The sequence below is a fragment of the Taudactylus pleione genome, unplaced genomic scaffold (genome assembly GCF_031769625.1).
Source record: "Taudactylus pleione unplaced genomic scaffold, aTauple2 ptg000252l, whole genome shotgun sequence".
NCBI lineage: Eukaryota > Metazoa > Chordata > Amphibia > Anura > Myobatrachidae > Taudactylus > Taudactylus pleione.
The window spans coordinates 2,331,859-2,349,094 of NW_028284654.1; the positions used below are offsets into that span (position 1 = coordinate 2,331,859).

The 17,236-nt window shown below is 45.1% G+C and overlaps 1 protein-coding gene across 5 annotated transcripts in view; it reads left to right on the top strand.

Moving 5' to 3' along the window:
- PUM2 (pumilio RNA binding family member 2) overlaps nucleotides 1–17,236 on the top strand; it is a 79,670-nt gene that overhangs the window by 7,035 nt on the left and 55,399 nt on the right. For 4 of the 5 annotated variants that reach the window (XM_088480283.1, XM_088480281.1, XM_088480284.1 and 1 more), the window contains exon 2: nucleotides 13,770–14,091. In XM_088480283.1, the coding sequence (XP_088336409.1) occupies nucleotides 13,783–14,091 (309 nt within the window). In that variant the 5' untranslated portion in view covers nucleotides 13,770–13,782. The remainder of the gene's footprint in view (nucleotides 1–13,769; nucleotides 14,092–17,236) is intronic. The other variant, XM_088480282.1, reaches the window with a different exon arrangement.

Below are 17,236 nucleotides of genomic sequence, written 5' to 3' on the forward strand. Positions count from 1 at the left end.
GCGCCGCGCACCCGGCACTTTGGCCTTGTTAAGCCGCGATAACCGGCAATCTCAGACTACTGAATTGAATAGCGCTTTTCAATTCACGTTGAATTGAATCGCCCTATATATATATATATATATATATATATATATATACACACACACTTACACTCTCCTTTTGTCCTTGCATGTGATGTTTCTATGTGTTCTCGCACATCTTTGCTGCAGTCGCGCTAAAAAAAACCCTCTCGGCGCGCCAGGTCCCATTAGACGCTCCTAGCTTTTGTTTTGTGTATGTTTTTTTTTTTTTCTGTAGAAAATGCGTCTGTCACATTGCTATGCGATTAGGACACACCAGCAGACTCTGCTGATTAATTTCATATGCGACACTGGTTTATCTGTGTGCGACTGAGTCTCTGAATCTGCATAGGAAGGAAGTGCTACAATGTAGCGGCCGCAGCTTTTTTCATTCCAAGTTCCGTTGTGCTTCATATACAGGCTCAGGTGCACACAGATATACAAGTGTCACATATCACATTAATCCGCACAGTCTGCTGGTGCGGCCTGGTCACATTGCATTTTCGGTAAAGAGACCCCCGATGCTAGCAGAGTTGTACAGGACTTGATGGCTCAGTCCCGCCAGGCAAGTCGTGCTGTATGGCGTATTTAGGCTAGAGGTTATGAGGACACATCTGTATGACTAATTGTGCAGGGTTGCACCTCAGTGACTGTAAGCATTTATTTATAGAGGTGGCCAGAATCAGGTAGCATTTAGGAGCCCGCTTACCATTTGGAGAAGCTTGGAAAGCCTTGTAACCTAAAATTACCCAACAAAATATAGACGCCAGCTGTTATCTTTTTCTAAGACCCTGGACGCTTTGTGGTTGTGTGCATCGTTTTCCGCATCAGAGACAAAGGCACTTGCGCAATTGCAGAGCACTATGCATACCTTTGTCAGCAGTTCTGCGGGTGGTCTGGTGGTACTATTGCTAGGACTGATGTTAGTCTGCAGAGTATCTGCATCATTTCCTCCCCATCTGGCAGTGGGTGCAGACTGGGAGAACTTTTATTTCAGTGGTTGTGATACTGGTGATTTGGTGCATAAACTATTTTCATAGAAGCCTTTGTAGCTTAACTTGTAAAAAAAAAAAAATGTATTTAGGATTTGCTGTGTCTTTGAGAGTCCTTTGTTGGTGTACTGTATGTTACGTGTTCCTTTTTCTTGTTCTTAAAGTGTAAAAGTTACAAATAACAGCTTATAAATAGAGCATTTAGTGGCTGTTACATATATCACTTTAAGTGGCATTAGGAGGCTAAACTGCATAATACATTTCAGTCCATTGAAAAATATATATATTTTTTATCATCCAGACATTGTTTGCGCTATTAAATGCATTCACCAGGAAGTAAAAACAAGTGGCTTCTAGTGAAAAAGCAACTAAATCACTGATACGTTGTAAAGAGGGAACTTGGTAATTACCGTTTTTTACTTGGTTTGTTTCCTCAGGGTATTATCAATGATTTATAATCCTGCAAAGCTTCCACTGTTATATCGCAGCCATAGCAACCACAGTCACATGGCACAGGATGTAAAGAGCAGAGAAGCTTTGGAACACCCATCTGAGCTCAGCCTGCTCTGTCAAATCCTTCCTCTCCCCCATACCCCCCCCCCTTTCTGCCATCACATGACATTCTAAAGGTGCCCACACACATACCGACTTTTCATCCAATTTGGCCGATTTCGACGAATCGTGGCGACAGATCATGTAAAAAATGACCAAATCGTGAGTTTCTACACTTGATCACGATGCCGATGCGCGTCCCCGCTCGTCGTACATCGCATCTTCAGATCTGCCGTGCTGTAGGGCAGATTAGCCAATCTGGGATACAATGCACTGGCTGCACGATGGATCTTAAGTCAGATTGGACATTTTTAACTCCAAATCGTGACCACGACTGCCTGGGGAGAGTTCAGGGGAAATCGTGTACATTGGCTGATTGGGAGCAAGTCGGTATGTGTGTGGGCACCTTAAGAGCGGTGAGCCCGTGAGTGATAGACAGCTGAACTTGCCTTTCCCCCTGAGAGATTTTGTAAAGGAGATATTGCTTAGTAGGAGGTCAGCTAAGAAGTGCATGCTTAAAAAGTACATCACTTTGCTATTTAAAGGAAAATGAAAATAAAATATGTAGGATTGCAGCTTTCAGATGAGTAAATGCAGTAATTTAGTTTTTTGCAAGTATTGCTCTTGCTCATTTATCCCTGGTAAGCAAACGTTGTCTAGCTATGCCACATGACTCCTATTGAAACTGGTCAGCGATGGAATGTACAACAGTCGGTTACAGCAGAAAGCACCTTGATAGTAGGGGAATACCTCAGATAAGCAGTAATGGACTCTTTAGCATTTTTGTCTACCAAGACATAGACATTACCCAAAAAAAACAAACAAAACCACACAAAAGCTCTCATGTCCATGCCCGTATATACATGTACCTGTTCTGATATAGATGCAAAGGGCGGAATTCAATTGTTTACACAGTCTGGATCTCCCGTATAAAATGACAGGAGATCGCGGGCCGCTATTCAATTGCTGCCGTTTTTCGCACCCAAAGTGGTCGGGTTTAGCCGCGTAAAGCAGCTACCCCCGACCAAAGTGCTGGGCGCGACCGCGAAAAGTGATGTTTGGGCGCCCAAACAGGTCACCTTTCGCACATTTCAGCTCGCACCCCGCTGGGGTTGCGAGCTGAAATGGAGTGCGCTGGCAGCTGATCGCGCCTGACAGGAGCAACAATTGAATAGCTCCATCGGGCGCGAAGGGGGGTAGAAACAAAGTGTCTGATTTCCATGTCAGTCACATATGCTGCATACTTTGATAAATCCAGACAGATCTTACACTTAATACTGAACCCTATAATAAGGGGCTGTTGATTGGAATGTAGGAACCTGCTAGGGTGTTATACGAGATTGTCTGATTCATATTAAAAATGTGTAAGAAACAAAAACTTAAACTTACTCGTTAGTGTCTGACTTCTGGCCAATCCGTTGTCAATACCCAATTGCTGTTTGGTCTGATGTATTAAAAAAGAAGTCACTTTCTGTAATGAAAACATGTTATTTTGAAGAAAAAAGGATAATACTCTCCAATTACGCTGTTGCGTCCATCACATATCTGTTTGAAGTATAAGATACCTCTTTGCATTGTAATTTGCAGTGTAGACATGGCAGCATGGTTGTACGATGGTTAGCATTGCTGCCTTGCAATGTTGGGGTTTCCATCCAAGGTACTGACTGCATAAAGTTTGTGCGTTCTTCCTTTCATTTGGGTTCCTTCCCACAGTCCAGGCTTTGTGTCTGTGGCTGATTAAATTAGGTTGTACGCTCCGCTGAGGCATGCGCTGACTGTATGGCGCTGTGGAATATAATGAGAGGAGGAGGATCTCCGTACCGCGCTGTGTGTGTGGAACTTGGAATAGGGTCTGTTATACAACACTAGTAAATTTTAAAGTGCGTTCTCATTAGAGTGGCTGCTCTGGCTCCTAGTAATTGTACAGCCTTGTGCTGTGGTATTTGTGCTAGAGGTACTATATTCATGATCTTATGGTGGAAAATGTGGCATTCGTTCTATTGGGAGTACTACTTTCCTCTTATCTTAGTGGGGGGGGGTATTTATGTTCATGACGCATCACACACAATATATATATGTGTGTGTGTGTATGTATACAAGATATATATATATATATATATATATATATGTGTGTGTGTGTATATATCCCTCCCCTTTAGAATGTAAGCTCTTACGAGCAGGGCCCTCTACCCTCTTGTGCTTCTCCTTTTTTAACTTCCATCTACTACTTATTCCCCACTGTACCTAATGGTGCATACACACTGTCAGATTAACAATGAACGATTTTACCAACGATTTGAACGATTTAAGACTGTATTAAAATGAATGAAAATCGTCCAAATCTGACTGCACACACATCATATGTCAGATATCGTTATCTGACATTAGCTATGAACGATTTTTAAAATCATTATCGTTCAGATCTGACAGAAAATCTGAACGTATGTATGCACATGTATGTAAAATGTTGACCTAAATACATGTCTACACAGTGGTTGACCTAATGACCATGCCAATTTTTCTTTTTTCTTTTTTTGCTGTTGACATTCAGAAGGTCAACACATTCTGAATGTCGATTTGTCTTATTGTCGACCGGTATCGCATCTCAACCGACTACCCCCACTGGCTCCAATAGTCTCCCTCTAGACGGGAGCAGTACTCCCCATGCCCTCTGTCTCAATCCTGCACCTCCTCCGTTGTCATTTTCTGTACGTGTTCTGATTTATGTAGTGGTCAGGGATGTAGTGCGCCCGTAACTATTAATTACAAAGCCAAGCTTTACACATCAGTGATATTGGTTCTTTTTTTGTTCTTTTTCTTTGTTGCACGCCATCTTTTGGTGACACAAACCAAAGATCTCTTTTAGAATGATGTGAGGGCTGTGTCCTATCTCAGGATAATGAAGATTACAAGTTCTGTGCTTTTTAGCTGTGAACTCTGTTAGCATTAGGCAGAAGCAGGCAAGGGGCGCACATCAAAACCGGCTTGTCGGCCCGTGCTGTATATGGCTGATACGTGCACAGTTGCGCATAGCTTGAACTCATATTGTTTACATCCAGGATAGTTTACAGTGATACTGTATAGAGCTTTCTATACACACATGCTTCAGTGACCGTTTGATTTTAATGAAGAACCCGCTTTACTGTATAGGCCTCACTGTGCTGCATCGTATTGGGGGATATAAAACGTTGGTGGGGGGCATGAGGAATCACAAATGAGGTGTATGCTATTTATAGTCACCTTCTGACCCCTCAAATTAGAGATATATATATATATATATATATTTATATATATATATATATATATATATATATATATATATATATATATATATATATATATATATATATTAATTACACCACCCAGCAAGTAATATCACAGGAGGCCTTCACTGAGCTTCACGGGGAACCTGAACCATCATTCTCTGTCTGTAATAATAAACGTGACATCTTCAACTCTTCCAGACGTGTCCAGACAGCAGCTATAGATCCGTGTGAAGAGCCTTCTGTAATTTTGCCAAGATACGATATAGTCCGTGACATGGGAACCGAATACAGGCTCAGGCCAGATGTAAAGGCTGTGGGGATCTATGCGTTAGGAAGCAGCACGCAGTCTCTCTTTGATTGTGACCGATGACCTGCCAATAATAGCTGGTCAATGATTTCCCTTAGGGGGGGGAAAGGTCAGCCAGGACAGCAGGGCTTGACATGTCAAGTGTAGATTAAGTCTGGTCCCAACCCCACCTGTGACAATTGCTGGTATCTGTTATTTTGTAACTCACCAACGATTACTGTAGCGCAGCACAGTAATGAGTCAGGGCAAATGATGGCATCAGAGCCTGTGTGGTTTGATGGGCCTGTTCCTCCTGGGTTCTTTGCACGTATCGTCATACGGTTGTCATGTGAGTACTCTGTGCAGAGAGCAGAGCCGCGGCAGGGCCTGTATATTTCTGTCAATGCTAGATTGCCAGATACATAAATGTAATGGGGCTCATACATCTGCGACTGATTGCCGCAATTCACCGATCCCCTGACGTCTGAGTTCGGGGTGATCGGGGAGAAACATGCACAGTTTCCCTGATTCCCCGGCGGATCGCCGATCGATGCCCATGGTTCAGCATCGGGGAATTACGACGCCCTGTGTATGGAGCGCATAAGTCAAAGTTTAGTGAAGGATCAGAAGTCGGACACTTTATTAATGTCGCTGAAGCAGCTATTGAAGTTTTTCTACAACAAGTTACTTTTTATAAGTAACTTTTATATTGTGTTGTCTGTTAGAAAGGTATTTTACAGGGGATGTAGTTTAAATCCCGGCTGTTGGGATGCCCACGCTGGAATTCCGACACCAACATCCCAACCGCCAGCATCCCAACTAAGTAGTGGGGTTAGGATTAGGCACTAGGGTTAGAGTTCGGGATAGGCTGCGGGGAGGGGGGATTAGGGGGAGGGGGAGGGTATAGGCTACTTACAGACAGGTGTCTGTACCTTAACCCTGTCCGGATGCTGGCGTCAGGATTCTGACTCATTTCGTAGACTGGCTACATGATTGAGATGTACATGAAAGGGAAGTACACCCTGTTTCAGCTGCTCATGTGTTTAGTAAATAAGGGGGGTCTTCTGGCGGGACACCTAACCCTGCCTCCGTTCCTATGCCACCTGGAGCTGCGGTGAGCTTGGTGGGTTATGACCTTGCACCATGCTCCCTCTCTCACTGGTAGGTTGCCATGTTAGAGGACTGACCTGGGTGGTATCAGATCTCATCTCAGCTCTTCATTCTATGCAGTCTGGTACCCGGTGATTGCATGATGGTGATGACTTCTCCCTAACCTGACTAGTCCTCAGCATGTGATCTTATTGGTCAGGCTGTGTAATCGGTCTATGCAGGTGCTGTGTGACCTGATTCTCCTCTGCAGAGGTAATCTACAGCCCCCTAGTGTACCCATAATACTACTGGTGAGTCCCAAAGGTTTCCCAACACTCTGATACAGACTTTTTGGTGCCCAGGGCCAGAAAGAGCATTGGCGCCCCCTTCCCAAATAAGGACATAAGACATGCGCCCAAAACAGGGGCATGGCCTTATGGGGAAGGTCCATGACATATCTGATTCGTCCCATACGATGATGAAGGGCTACCGAACCCGTTCTACCACTGTTATCCTTATGTCACTGCCAAATACAGTGTGAATCCAATGGCTGCAGTGATGAAATGTGTGTGTTAAATAAGAGTATGTGACTGAAGGTGCTGGGGGGGGGGGGTCCAGGGGGATGGGTAGCTGTCTAGGGAGATGATAGGGGAGGCCAGGAGATGCTGGGAGTAGAAGAGAAGGAAGCTACATGTGAGAATGATTATAAACATAAAATTGACAGACCTGAACAGCGCCCCCTGCCCTGTGGTGCCTTATGTCGTGGCACATGTCGCACCAACCTAGTTACGGCCCTGGTGCGATGTGATACATACATCTATCCCGAAACACTAGCTAACCTAATCTATTTGTACATAACCAGATCGTTAGACTTTTATACATATATTAAGGGGTCTATTTACTAAGCAGTGTTAGGAGAAGTGAAAAGTGATAAGGTACCAGCCAATCAGCTCCCAACTGCCATCTCACAGGCTGTGTTTGAAAAATGACAGTTGGGAGCTGATTGGCTGGCACCTTATCACTTTCTTATCACTTTTCACTCTGTCTCCTAACACTGCTTAGTAAATAGACCCCTTAGACTAAGGTCTTGGGCACAATAGGCTTTTTTTATCCAGTATTTTCCCTGTGATGAGGTGGAAGAGTTGGGAGTGATGCCAGTACAGTAGGGATCATTGATACCTATGTGAACAGACACAGTCTTGAGCACGGATTGTGTCTGAGTAATGCATGGAGGATTGATAGAGATACATGACATGTCGTCATTTTTTTTTTTTTTTTCTGCATTTGTTAGCCCTCTGTTATTCTGTGGCAGTCATGCACAGCAGATTTCTCATAGGCATAGATTATACCTCATGCATCAGTGCCTCAGGTATATTGCTAATGAATTAAGAGGATGGATATTGCTGTCTGCATTTTATGAGTTAAAAGTTCACTTTAAGTCATCAAAAGTAGTATACAGAGACACTGCAGCAATATCATGCAGAAGTCAGTGCAGCTCCTGGAATGCCGCGTACACACTAGACCATATGCTCCATGAGCGATCTCGTCTAGTGTTTCTCCTGCAGTGCCAAGCTCAATGACGTTAACTATATCATTCAGTGCCGGCACCCTCCCTCATCCCTGGACATGCACAACCTGACGATATCGTTCAGTGCCGGAACCCTCCCTCATCCCTGGACATGGACAACCTGACGATATCGTTCAGTGCCGGAACCCTCCCTCATCCCTGGACATGCACAACCTGACGATATCGTCAGGTTGGCCTGCATGTTCAGGCGATGAACGACCTCTTCAGCGACTTGCGGGAGCGAGCATGCGTTGGTCATTCACCGCGTACACACTAGACTATATTGGACGCGATGAACGATATCGGTTAAATCGGCCAACTTATCGTCTAGTGTGTAAGCGGTTTAAGATTATAACTTTTATTTACATGTCCTTTGTGTGGGGATGTTTCGGTCAACCACAGACCTTTGGGTCAGAGGAGTCCTCTCCAGAGGTTACATATTGATTTTGGAGGGACCCCGTCCACATCGGGTTTTTTTGTGTAAAACCTCTTTTCCTCGGGATCAGCTCAGAAGAGGGGCATTAAGGGGGGCAATTCTCTCCCTTGTAGATTCAGGAGTAGTGGTCCCTGTTCCGATACTTCATAAGGGGCTAGGTTTTTATTCAAATCCTGTTTCTGGTAAAAGAAAAATAAAAAAAGCCCCATTTTGAATTTAAAAAGTCTCAACCTGCACTTAAGGGTGAGAAGGTTCAGGATGGAGTCATTACATTCAGTAATTGCCTCTATGGAAGTAGGAGAATTTCTCGTGTCCTTGGATATAAAGGACGCATATCTCCATGTACCTATTTGGGAATGAGACCATGAACTGCTGTGGTTTGCAGTAGGTCCCTGGCACTTTCAGTTTCGGGTTCTGCTCTTCGGGCTTTCCTCCGTACCAAGGGTGTTGACACAAATTATGGCACCTATGGTAACTTTTCTGAATGGCCAGGGAATTACGATAATTTAGACGACTTGTTAATAAAGGCACCTTCAGAGGAACTCTTGAAGGATCACTTGCAGGTTGTCATGACCACTCTGGAACTTCATGGTTGGGAACTTCACGGTTCTCAATTTACCCAAATCCAAATTGGTTCCAACACAGAAGTTAGTGTGTTTGGGCTTTTCTGCACAGGGTTCACACAGAGGATTGGTCCTTGCATCAGGATATATTCAACATGATTGTGAAGGAATGTGGTCTCACGGTTCCAGGTTGAACAGGAAGCTTCCGAGTTACGGGGCGCGGTCCAGAGACTCACAAGCAACTCTGGTGGATGCCCTAACAGCCAAGTGGTCTTTCCACTTTGAGTATCTTTTTCTGCCAATTCCCATGCTCCTGCATGTAATCAAGAGGATCAAGCGAGGAAAAGCTCATGTCCTTCTAATAGTGCCAGACTGGCCACGGAGGTTGTGGTACTCTGATCTTCTGTCTGTGATGGCCAACCAACCGTGGAGACTTCCACTAAGAGAAGATCTACTGCCACAATGTCCATTCCTCCATCCCAATTTACCTCAATTGGCTTTAACGGCGTGGCACTTGAGACCTGTCTTTTGAGGTTCAAGGGGTTTTCTTCAGCCGTTATCCAGACTGTTACAGGCTCGTAAGTCATCCACTTGTATGATTTATTATAGGGTGGGAAAAGCTTACATCCGATGGTGTGAAACTGGGAAGGTGTCTGCTTGCCAATCTTGCTTGCCGCATTTACTTTTTTACAAGATGGATTGTCCAAGGGCCTTTGCCCATCTTCCCTGAGGGGTCAGGTGTCGGCCTATATTTTCTCAGAGATGTCTGGAACAGGTTTGGAATCGGATTTGTTAGTAAAAATTAAACTTATGAACTATTTAGAAATAATTAAACTAAACTTAGCCAATTTGGTTTTAATGAGATCACTCTTGGCTGACATGAAGGCATGTGCCAGAACCAAGTGGGGTACGAAATGCCCACACGCACTTTATGCATGTGTACTCGCTGCACTAAGTCGCCATCACTGCGCAAACTCCAGCTACAATTTAACATTTTCGGCATACCTGTTGCCATCTCGGAACTACATACCATCCCATTGTATACCTCACCCCTGTATTCTCTCTGTACATTTCTTTCCATCTTGTGCAATATGTAGATCAGTACAGAATGCCTCCCCCTGACCGTAGTGACTTTTTACCTGTCTGTGTCTGGAAGTCACTGTCTCCTACACCTGTCACTAACGCACCGCGGCATCGGCTATATTGTGGGCTGAAGCGATGTCTATGCGATTTGCATCCTATCAAGTCACCTGAAAGCAGCGTCATTGCTGAGCCAGGACATTGTCAGGGGGCTCTTGTGAAAGGATGATCACAGCCAGGGTTTCTGTAGGTGTCTCTATTGCTAAAGGTGATTGTCCAGCCATGTGGACGTTTGTTTATTTTTTGATCAATTTAACATAATGAAATGCTGCGGGTACACCCTGTCGATATATCATTCATGGAGCCGACAAACTGTATATCGTTCAGTGCATCAGCAGGTATGTGCACACGATATAGCTGTGAATGATGTCGTACAGATATATCGCGTCGGCCGCACTACACAGCAGATGTGATTATATCTTTCAGATATATCGTGTGCATCTGTCTGTGTGTACTGACAACTGACCGATATACTGGCTGCAGGAACCGCCGACAAGGACGTCAACACTGGTTCCTCTGGCCAGCCGATTGGCAAGTGTCTATGCACAGATCGTGGGCCAAGTGTGTACCCAACATAAGGACTTTTGTTTTGCAAATAAACCCCCCTGCCTAGCTTGAACCTTTTATGAGAGACTCCATGTAGTAGCTGTTACATTTAAACCTGATGACGTCTGGCGGATAATATTTTGGTGTCTCTATGCCAGTCCTGACCCTGGACCAGTGGAGTTTTGTACAATAAGATACCTTTTAGTTACACACTACTAGATTGGGTATATGGTCATTGGACTCGGCTAGGTAGCATGGGTAACTTGCAAGAGAGCCCTTTAAGCAGGGATACCTAATGGCCGGTAACACCGCGTGTCTAACTCGATTGCTTTTAGCAATGTGGTAGCTTTTCCCTGTTAGATTGTAAGCTCTTCGCCACATGGCCAATTTTCCTGTTGCATTGTAATGTTTTCAGTTGCTGTTCCTGCCAGTGGGTCATTTATGCTGTAAAGGTGCGGCACATTAATAATCTCACACATAGTATGACCAAAATCGGAGCGTAAACGGCCTCTTAGAGCTCCGTTAGGGGGTATATTTATTTTTGCAATGATTCATGTGCACTCTGTAAAATAATTGCCATTCCCTCTACTTGCTTTGCTGCAATATTTCTTACATCCCAATACTGCTGTCCAATAAGTAAGGAGCGCTGGTATTCCGACAGCCGGGATAATGACTACATCCCCTTTATAATGAGCTCCCAATGAGCTTGCATTTGTTTCTCGGATTGTCCCTCCATGCTGGCAACCACAGCAGGTTTTCATTGTGCAAATGGACCACATTTCAGTACTAACGCGAGGATGGCGTTATCTAGCGTCTGCACCGATAGCAACCGCTTTCTTTATATTATACAGGTGCAGCAAACGCATATTCTTGTACGTGGGAACCAGTGCTAGTGGGTAGCGGTCTTCGCTTATTTCCAGGTGTGTAGATTATGTCGGGGGAGACAGTTAAATAAATAGAATCTGCAATAATTACGCAAAGTGCCTTTAGCAGATTGACCAAGATGTTTATAGAAAGGGACCATTTATATGAACTGTGCATACAAAAAAATACTTTGTATTGAGCTGGGTTTTATTTATTTTGCTTCTTAAATGATTACCAATGATTCACGGCAGGGCCAGTCACGCCAAGACCTTTTTTTTTTTTTTTTCCCCTTTGTAATAGTTGAATGGAAATGTGACATGTTGCGTGACTTTTGCCAGCTTCGTGAATGTTAATAATATTGCAAGCAGAGCTGTCTAGAGCGCAGTTACCATGTCTTTTATATTTTCTATGTGCTAATCCAATCTCGGCATAACAGCTGGGGGAAGCAGACAAACGAGGGCTGCGCTCTGATGTTACTGGGTCCTGCCTTTCTCATTGCGTTCTGAAGACCACAAAACTGGCAAAGGGAAGATAGAGATCAGATCAAACTGGGATTGTCAAAATCCATTCACCATGGCGATTGAAAAATACAACCTGTTGAGCGGATTGTGAATTAACCCCCCACCCCCCCCTTTTTTCTGTTCTATTTTATTTTTCTTTACTGAGCAGTCCCAATGTGTTTGTGTGGGGAGGGGGGCCACATGCTAGTGCAGAGTTTTACATCTGGTGTAGTAGGCTTTGTGTGTGTTTCTCAGACTAGTTTTAGTTTGATATTGTGTTGGTGGGGGGTTTACTCTGCAATTGGTGCTGTATATATTGGGGGAAGGGGGGCTAAGGGCTGGTGCACTGTGTTACGGAACGGTGGGCGCAGAGACTCATTCTGAGGATGGGTAGGTGGTTGTGGATGGTGCTGTTTGCCATGTGCTCGGGTATGGGGATCCCTTAGGCTGGTGCAGTGTTCTATGTATGTGGGGTCCTTAGGGTTAGTACTGTATGTGTGTGTGTGGTTCTTAGGCTAATGCTGTGTGTGTAGGGTTCTTAGGCTAGTGCTGTGTGTGTAGGGTTCTTACGCTAGTGCTGTGTGTGTAGGGTTCTTAGGCTAGTGCTGTGTGTGTAGGGTTCTTAGGCTAGTGCTGTGTGTGTAGGGTTCTTAGGCTAGTGCTGTGTGTGTAGGGTTCTTACGCTAGTGCTGTGTGTGGGTGTGTAGGTGGGGGTTCTCAGGCTTGTGCTGTGTGTGGGTGTGTAGGTGGGGGTTCTTAGGCTAGTGCTGTGTGTAGGTGGGGGTTCTTAGGCTAGTGCTGTGTGTAGGTGGGGGGTTCTTAGGCTAGTGCTGTGTGTAGGTGGGGGGTTCTCAGGCTAGTGCTGTGTGTAGGTGGGGGTTCTTAGGCTAGTGCTGTGTGTAGGTGGGGGTTCTCAGGCTAGTGCTGTGTGTAGGTGGGGGGTTCTCAGGCTAGTGCTGTGTGTAGGTGGGGGGTTCTCAGGCTAGTGCTGTGTGTAGGTGGGGGGTTCTCAGGCTAGTGCTGTGTGTAGGTGGGGGGTTCTCAGGCTTGTGCTGTGTGTGGGTGTGTAGGTGGGGGTTCTCAGGCTAGTGCTGTGTGTAGGTGGGGGTTCTTAGGCTAGTGCTGTGTGTAGGTGGGGGTTCTTAGGCTAGTGCTGTGTGTAGGTGGGGGTTCTTAGGCTAGTGCTGTGTGTAGGTGGGGGTTCTTAGGCTAGTGCTGTGTGTAGGTGGGGGTTCTCAGGCTAGTGCTGTGTGTAGGTGGGGGTTCTCAGGCTAGTGCTGTGTGTAGGTGGGGGTTCTCAGGCTAGTGCTGTGTGTAGGTGGGGGGTTCTCTGGCTAGTGCTGTGTGTGGGTGTGTAGGTGGGGGTTCTCAGGCTAGTGCTGTGTGTAGGTCGGGCTGGTGCACTTTGTGCTATGTGTGATATTGGAAATTTGAAATACATGTGTAAAGTGCATAAAATACTGACATGTATTTCTGTATCTCTTGCATGGTAGTAGCCGACTTGTTTGGCGGATGAAGGTTTAGGTAGGTGTGAATGGATATTTAAATGTAGCATTGTGGAGGTGATTTGTGGATAGGAGCAGGCCATGTACATGAATATTGCCACGTGTAGTAAGCACCGTGACCTCAGTGTAAATGGTTTCATGCATTGGGAAATAGTTGCATATGGTGTGACAATAGAATAGGATACAGCAGAAAGGGTGGATAGTGTCGCCCCAGGTGTGATCACGTTACTTAGTATAGAAGGTGTGATTGTAGTGTCTGCTTCATTATTCATAATGCTGAAGCATTGATTGCTTCCTGTGTTGGCAGGTTACGTTCAATTGTTTTTTTATTTTGTATTTGTTTATATTTTTTTTGTTGTTTGTTTACTCAGTCCCTTATATTTGTTTTGCTTTGTTTTTCTAGGTGCCTATGTGGAATGAACATTCCATGTGTCGTAGGCATGAATGAAGTGGCTTGGCAAGAGACGAGAGGAATGATGCATACCAGCAATGGGCAGGAAGCACTTGGGGTGGGGATGGTCCCCTCTGGAGGAGCAGCGTCGGGGCCCATTGGAAATCACCCACATGCCCTTCCTCCCGGGGCTTCCATCGCGCAGGTGCCCATGAGTGGCCGCTCTCAGGATGATGCCACGGTGGGATATTTCTTCCAGAGGCAAGCTGGAGAACAGGTGAACGGCTACGCCAATAAACACCGCTGGCCAACAGGGGATAGCATAGAGGCTTCGGTATGTAGTCCTAGTTCTGTTCCTTATTCTGACATACATGGTCCTGGCTGGGTATTGGAGAGATGACATGTCAGCGGCGGTCCTTTTTTATTCTATTTTTCTCCAATCACGGGGAGCTGAAGAAGCCTTCCTGTCTATTGCCAATTGTACAGTTATGTGGATGGTGGTAGCAGCATATTATATAATAGAGACCTAGAAAGTGAAGGCACAAGGATGCAGGTATTTTGTGCCTTTTATATCCGCATGGAATCTTATGTGCGAAACGCGTTACAGAACATCATTTTACGTCACACCTTTATTGCAGATTTTCGCCCTATGTAGGTGCACACAAATAATCTGATTTTGTCTCAATGCGGGGGGTGCCACATATATGTAGTGTTCACTTTAGGTCTAGCAGCAGGCAGGGCGCCGGACCTAGAGCCAGGGCACTTCTGTGCGCGTCCGAAAAGGGGGTGCGGCCAAAGAAATGGGGCATGTCTTTATGACGCGTCCCCTTTTCGTCACTCCTGGGGGCGTGCCCGGCATTTACGGACATGCCGGACAGCCCCAAGCTCTTCGGTCATTGTGAATGGATGCCGGGCGAAGACCGCTGCGCCGCCGTTTTGACCACCCACAAGATACTGCGATCAGCTGGTGGAGACAGAACCCGCAGGCTGTCTCTGCGGGATGACGCGCTGGAGGGCAGGGTGCTTTCTGCCCTTCAGAAATAGGGCAGGGAGCGGCGCCCCGCTGAAACAGCCTAGCGGGAACCGCTATATATGGCAAATGCACACCTTGCAATTGAAGCAACCCCTAGTTGAAGCATTACTATAACACTTTTTGTACTTTTTTTATTTTTTAAACTAGATCTTAAACTGTTCTTCCACTGACTTGACTTGTTTAATTTGGTGGAGGGTTTACCTTCATTTAAATTACAATTCCTGTTATATCTAATAGGTAGCTAGTGCTAGGCCCCTAGAGAACGTATCCTCTGATACCGTAGATATTGCTAAACATTTCCCCCTGTGCATGACTATATAGTCTCCAATTGATGGGTTATTAACATTGAGATTGATAGGTAGTGCATGGAGCAATCCTCAGTTTGAATAGATTATAATCAGTCTTTAAACTGTCCTTCCATCTAGCAGTGCCAGACACTAAGGGCCGTATTAAATTACTGGAAAAAAATTCGTAAGCTGCGTACTTTGGCGAAAAACGACCGCGCAAATTTTGGGCGAAAAAAAAAACGTTGAAAAAAGATAGAAAGCTATTTTTTTTCCGGGAAATGACTGTTCCACTTAAATTGGGGGTACGTTAACATGGGTGCAAGTATATTTTCGTGTCGTAAAAAGACCATTTTAAAAACAGTTAAAAAAACACCTGCTGCGACCGCGTGCGATATTTAAAACATTTGACGCATCCATACCACCCATCGAAAAAACACACCCAATATGTTAAAACCATTTTGAACAAATTTTATTTTTTCATTCAAAATTTGTACTAAATTTTATTTTTTTAAAATTACGCAACTTACATTTTTTTTTCCGGTAATTTATCATTACGGGGAGGTGTCCAAAGGGTTCTGAAAGAAATCCCCACATTTTTAGCCAAAAATAAAGATTTTGCATTTTTTTTCGCTTGGTCTCAGATGGAGAAAACTTTTCTCAAGTTTGTTTTCGCCTGTTGCCGTTTTCACCTGTTTTTAGGTGAAAACGTTGCTGGTTTTTTTTTTTTTTCGGAAACGGCCGTTTTCGCCAATGGTGAAAAAGCTGTCTGTTTTCGCCACTAATTGAATACGGCCCTAAATGTGTGCCAATGCTCTTTGAGACTGCTAACCAAGAGAGGTGCCAGGAACGGTCATTCATTCTCAGGCCTCCAGATGGCAGCACACTACTGCCCAATCTAAATACAATAACTATTATGTATTGTGCTCTGTTTGGGGGAGATGTACTAAGCCGTGGAGAGAGATAAAGTACCAACCAATCGGCTACCAACTGTCATTTTACAGGATGTGTTTGGAAAAAGACAGGAGATGATTGGTTGGTACTTGTATCTCTCTCCAAGGCTTAGCACATCTACCCCTTTCTATAGACGTCTTCTGTTCTGCTTTACTCAGTCTGATGTCTGCCTAGTGATTACATTCACATTGGGAATGCCGTTCTTCTGAATAATGTATAGTGCATGTCAACCTTTTAGTTGATGTATAGTAATTGTAGATTAAATATGTTTTCTATTTTGTTGAGAGAATTTTATATCCGGGATTCAAAATAAAATAATAATCGCTGTGTGTGATCACAGGGGAGAAGGCGGCTTTCAGTGTGTTGGATAATAGAAGAATAAATTAATGATATTTTACCATTTGTGTAGGTACTAAGAAGGGACATAGAGGTACTGTTACTGAGAGCAATTACTGTAAGGATATATAAGGGGTAACACTTTGTGGCGCCAGATGAACAGCTGTGCATACTGGTGAGGCCGGCGGCCGACCTGCTCTGAGACAGCTGTCTCTGGTCTGCATGTGTAAGTTGCCCGATCTGCCAGGGCAGAACCCCCTACTCTCTTATTCTGTATCAGACACTACAGCAGTGATCGCGCTGAACGAGGGGCCCCTCACTGTCCTGCTCCACAGTTACTGGGTCTTAGCACAATTCATGCCTCACTGACTGTAGCGCGTAAAAACATGCTATAGCGCATATTGTGCACTGAGAATGACATTGGGGGAAGGAAACGGGGGGCACAAGCTGGAGGGGAGAGTACATAGGAGAGCAAAAGGTACAGACATGGGGAGAGGTTAAGAGGGGGTACGGACATGGAGAGAGGGTAAGAGGGGGTACAGGCATGGAGAGAGGGGGTACAGGCATGGAGAGAGGGGGTACAGGCATGGAGAGAGGGGGTACAGACATGGAGAGAGGGGGTACAGACATGGAGAGAGGGGGTACAGACATGGAGAGAGGGGGTACAGACATGGAGAGAGGGGGTACAGACATGGAGAGAGGGGGTACAGACATGGAGAGAGGGGGTACAGACATGGAGAGAGGGGGTACAGACATGGAGAGAGGGGGTACAGACATGGGGAGAGAGGGGTACAGACATGGGAGAGAGGGTAAGAGGGGGAACAGACATGGGGAGAGAGGGTAAGAGGGGGAACAGACATGGGGAGATAGGG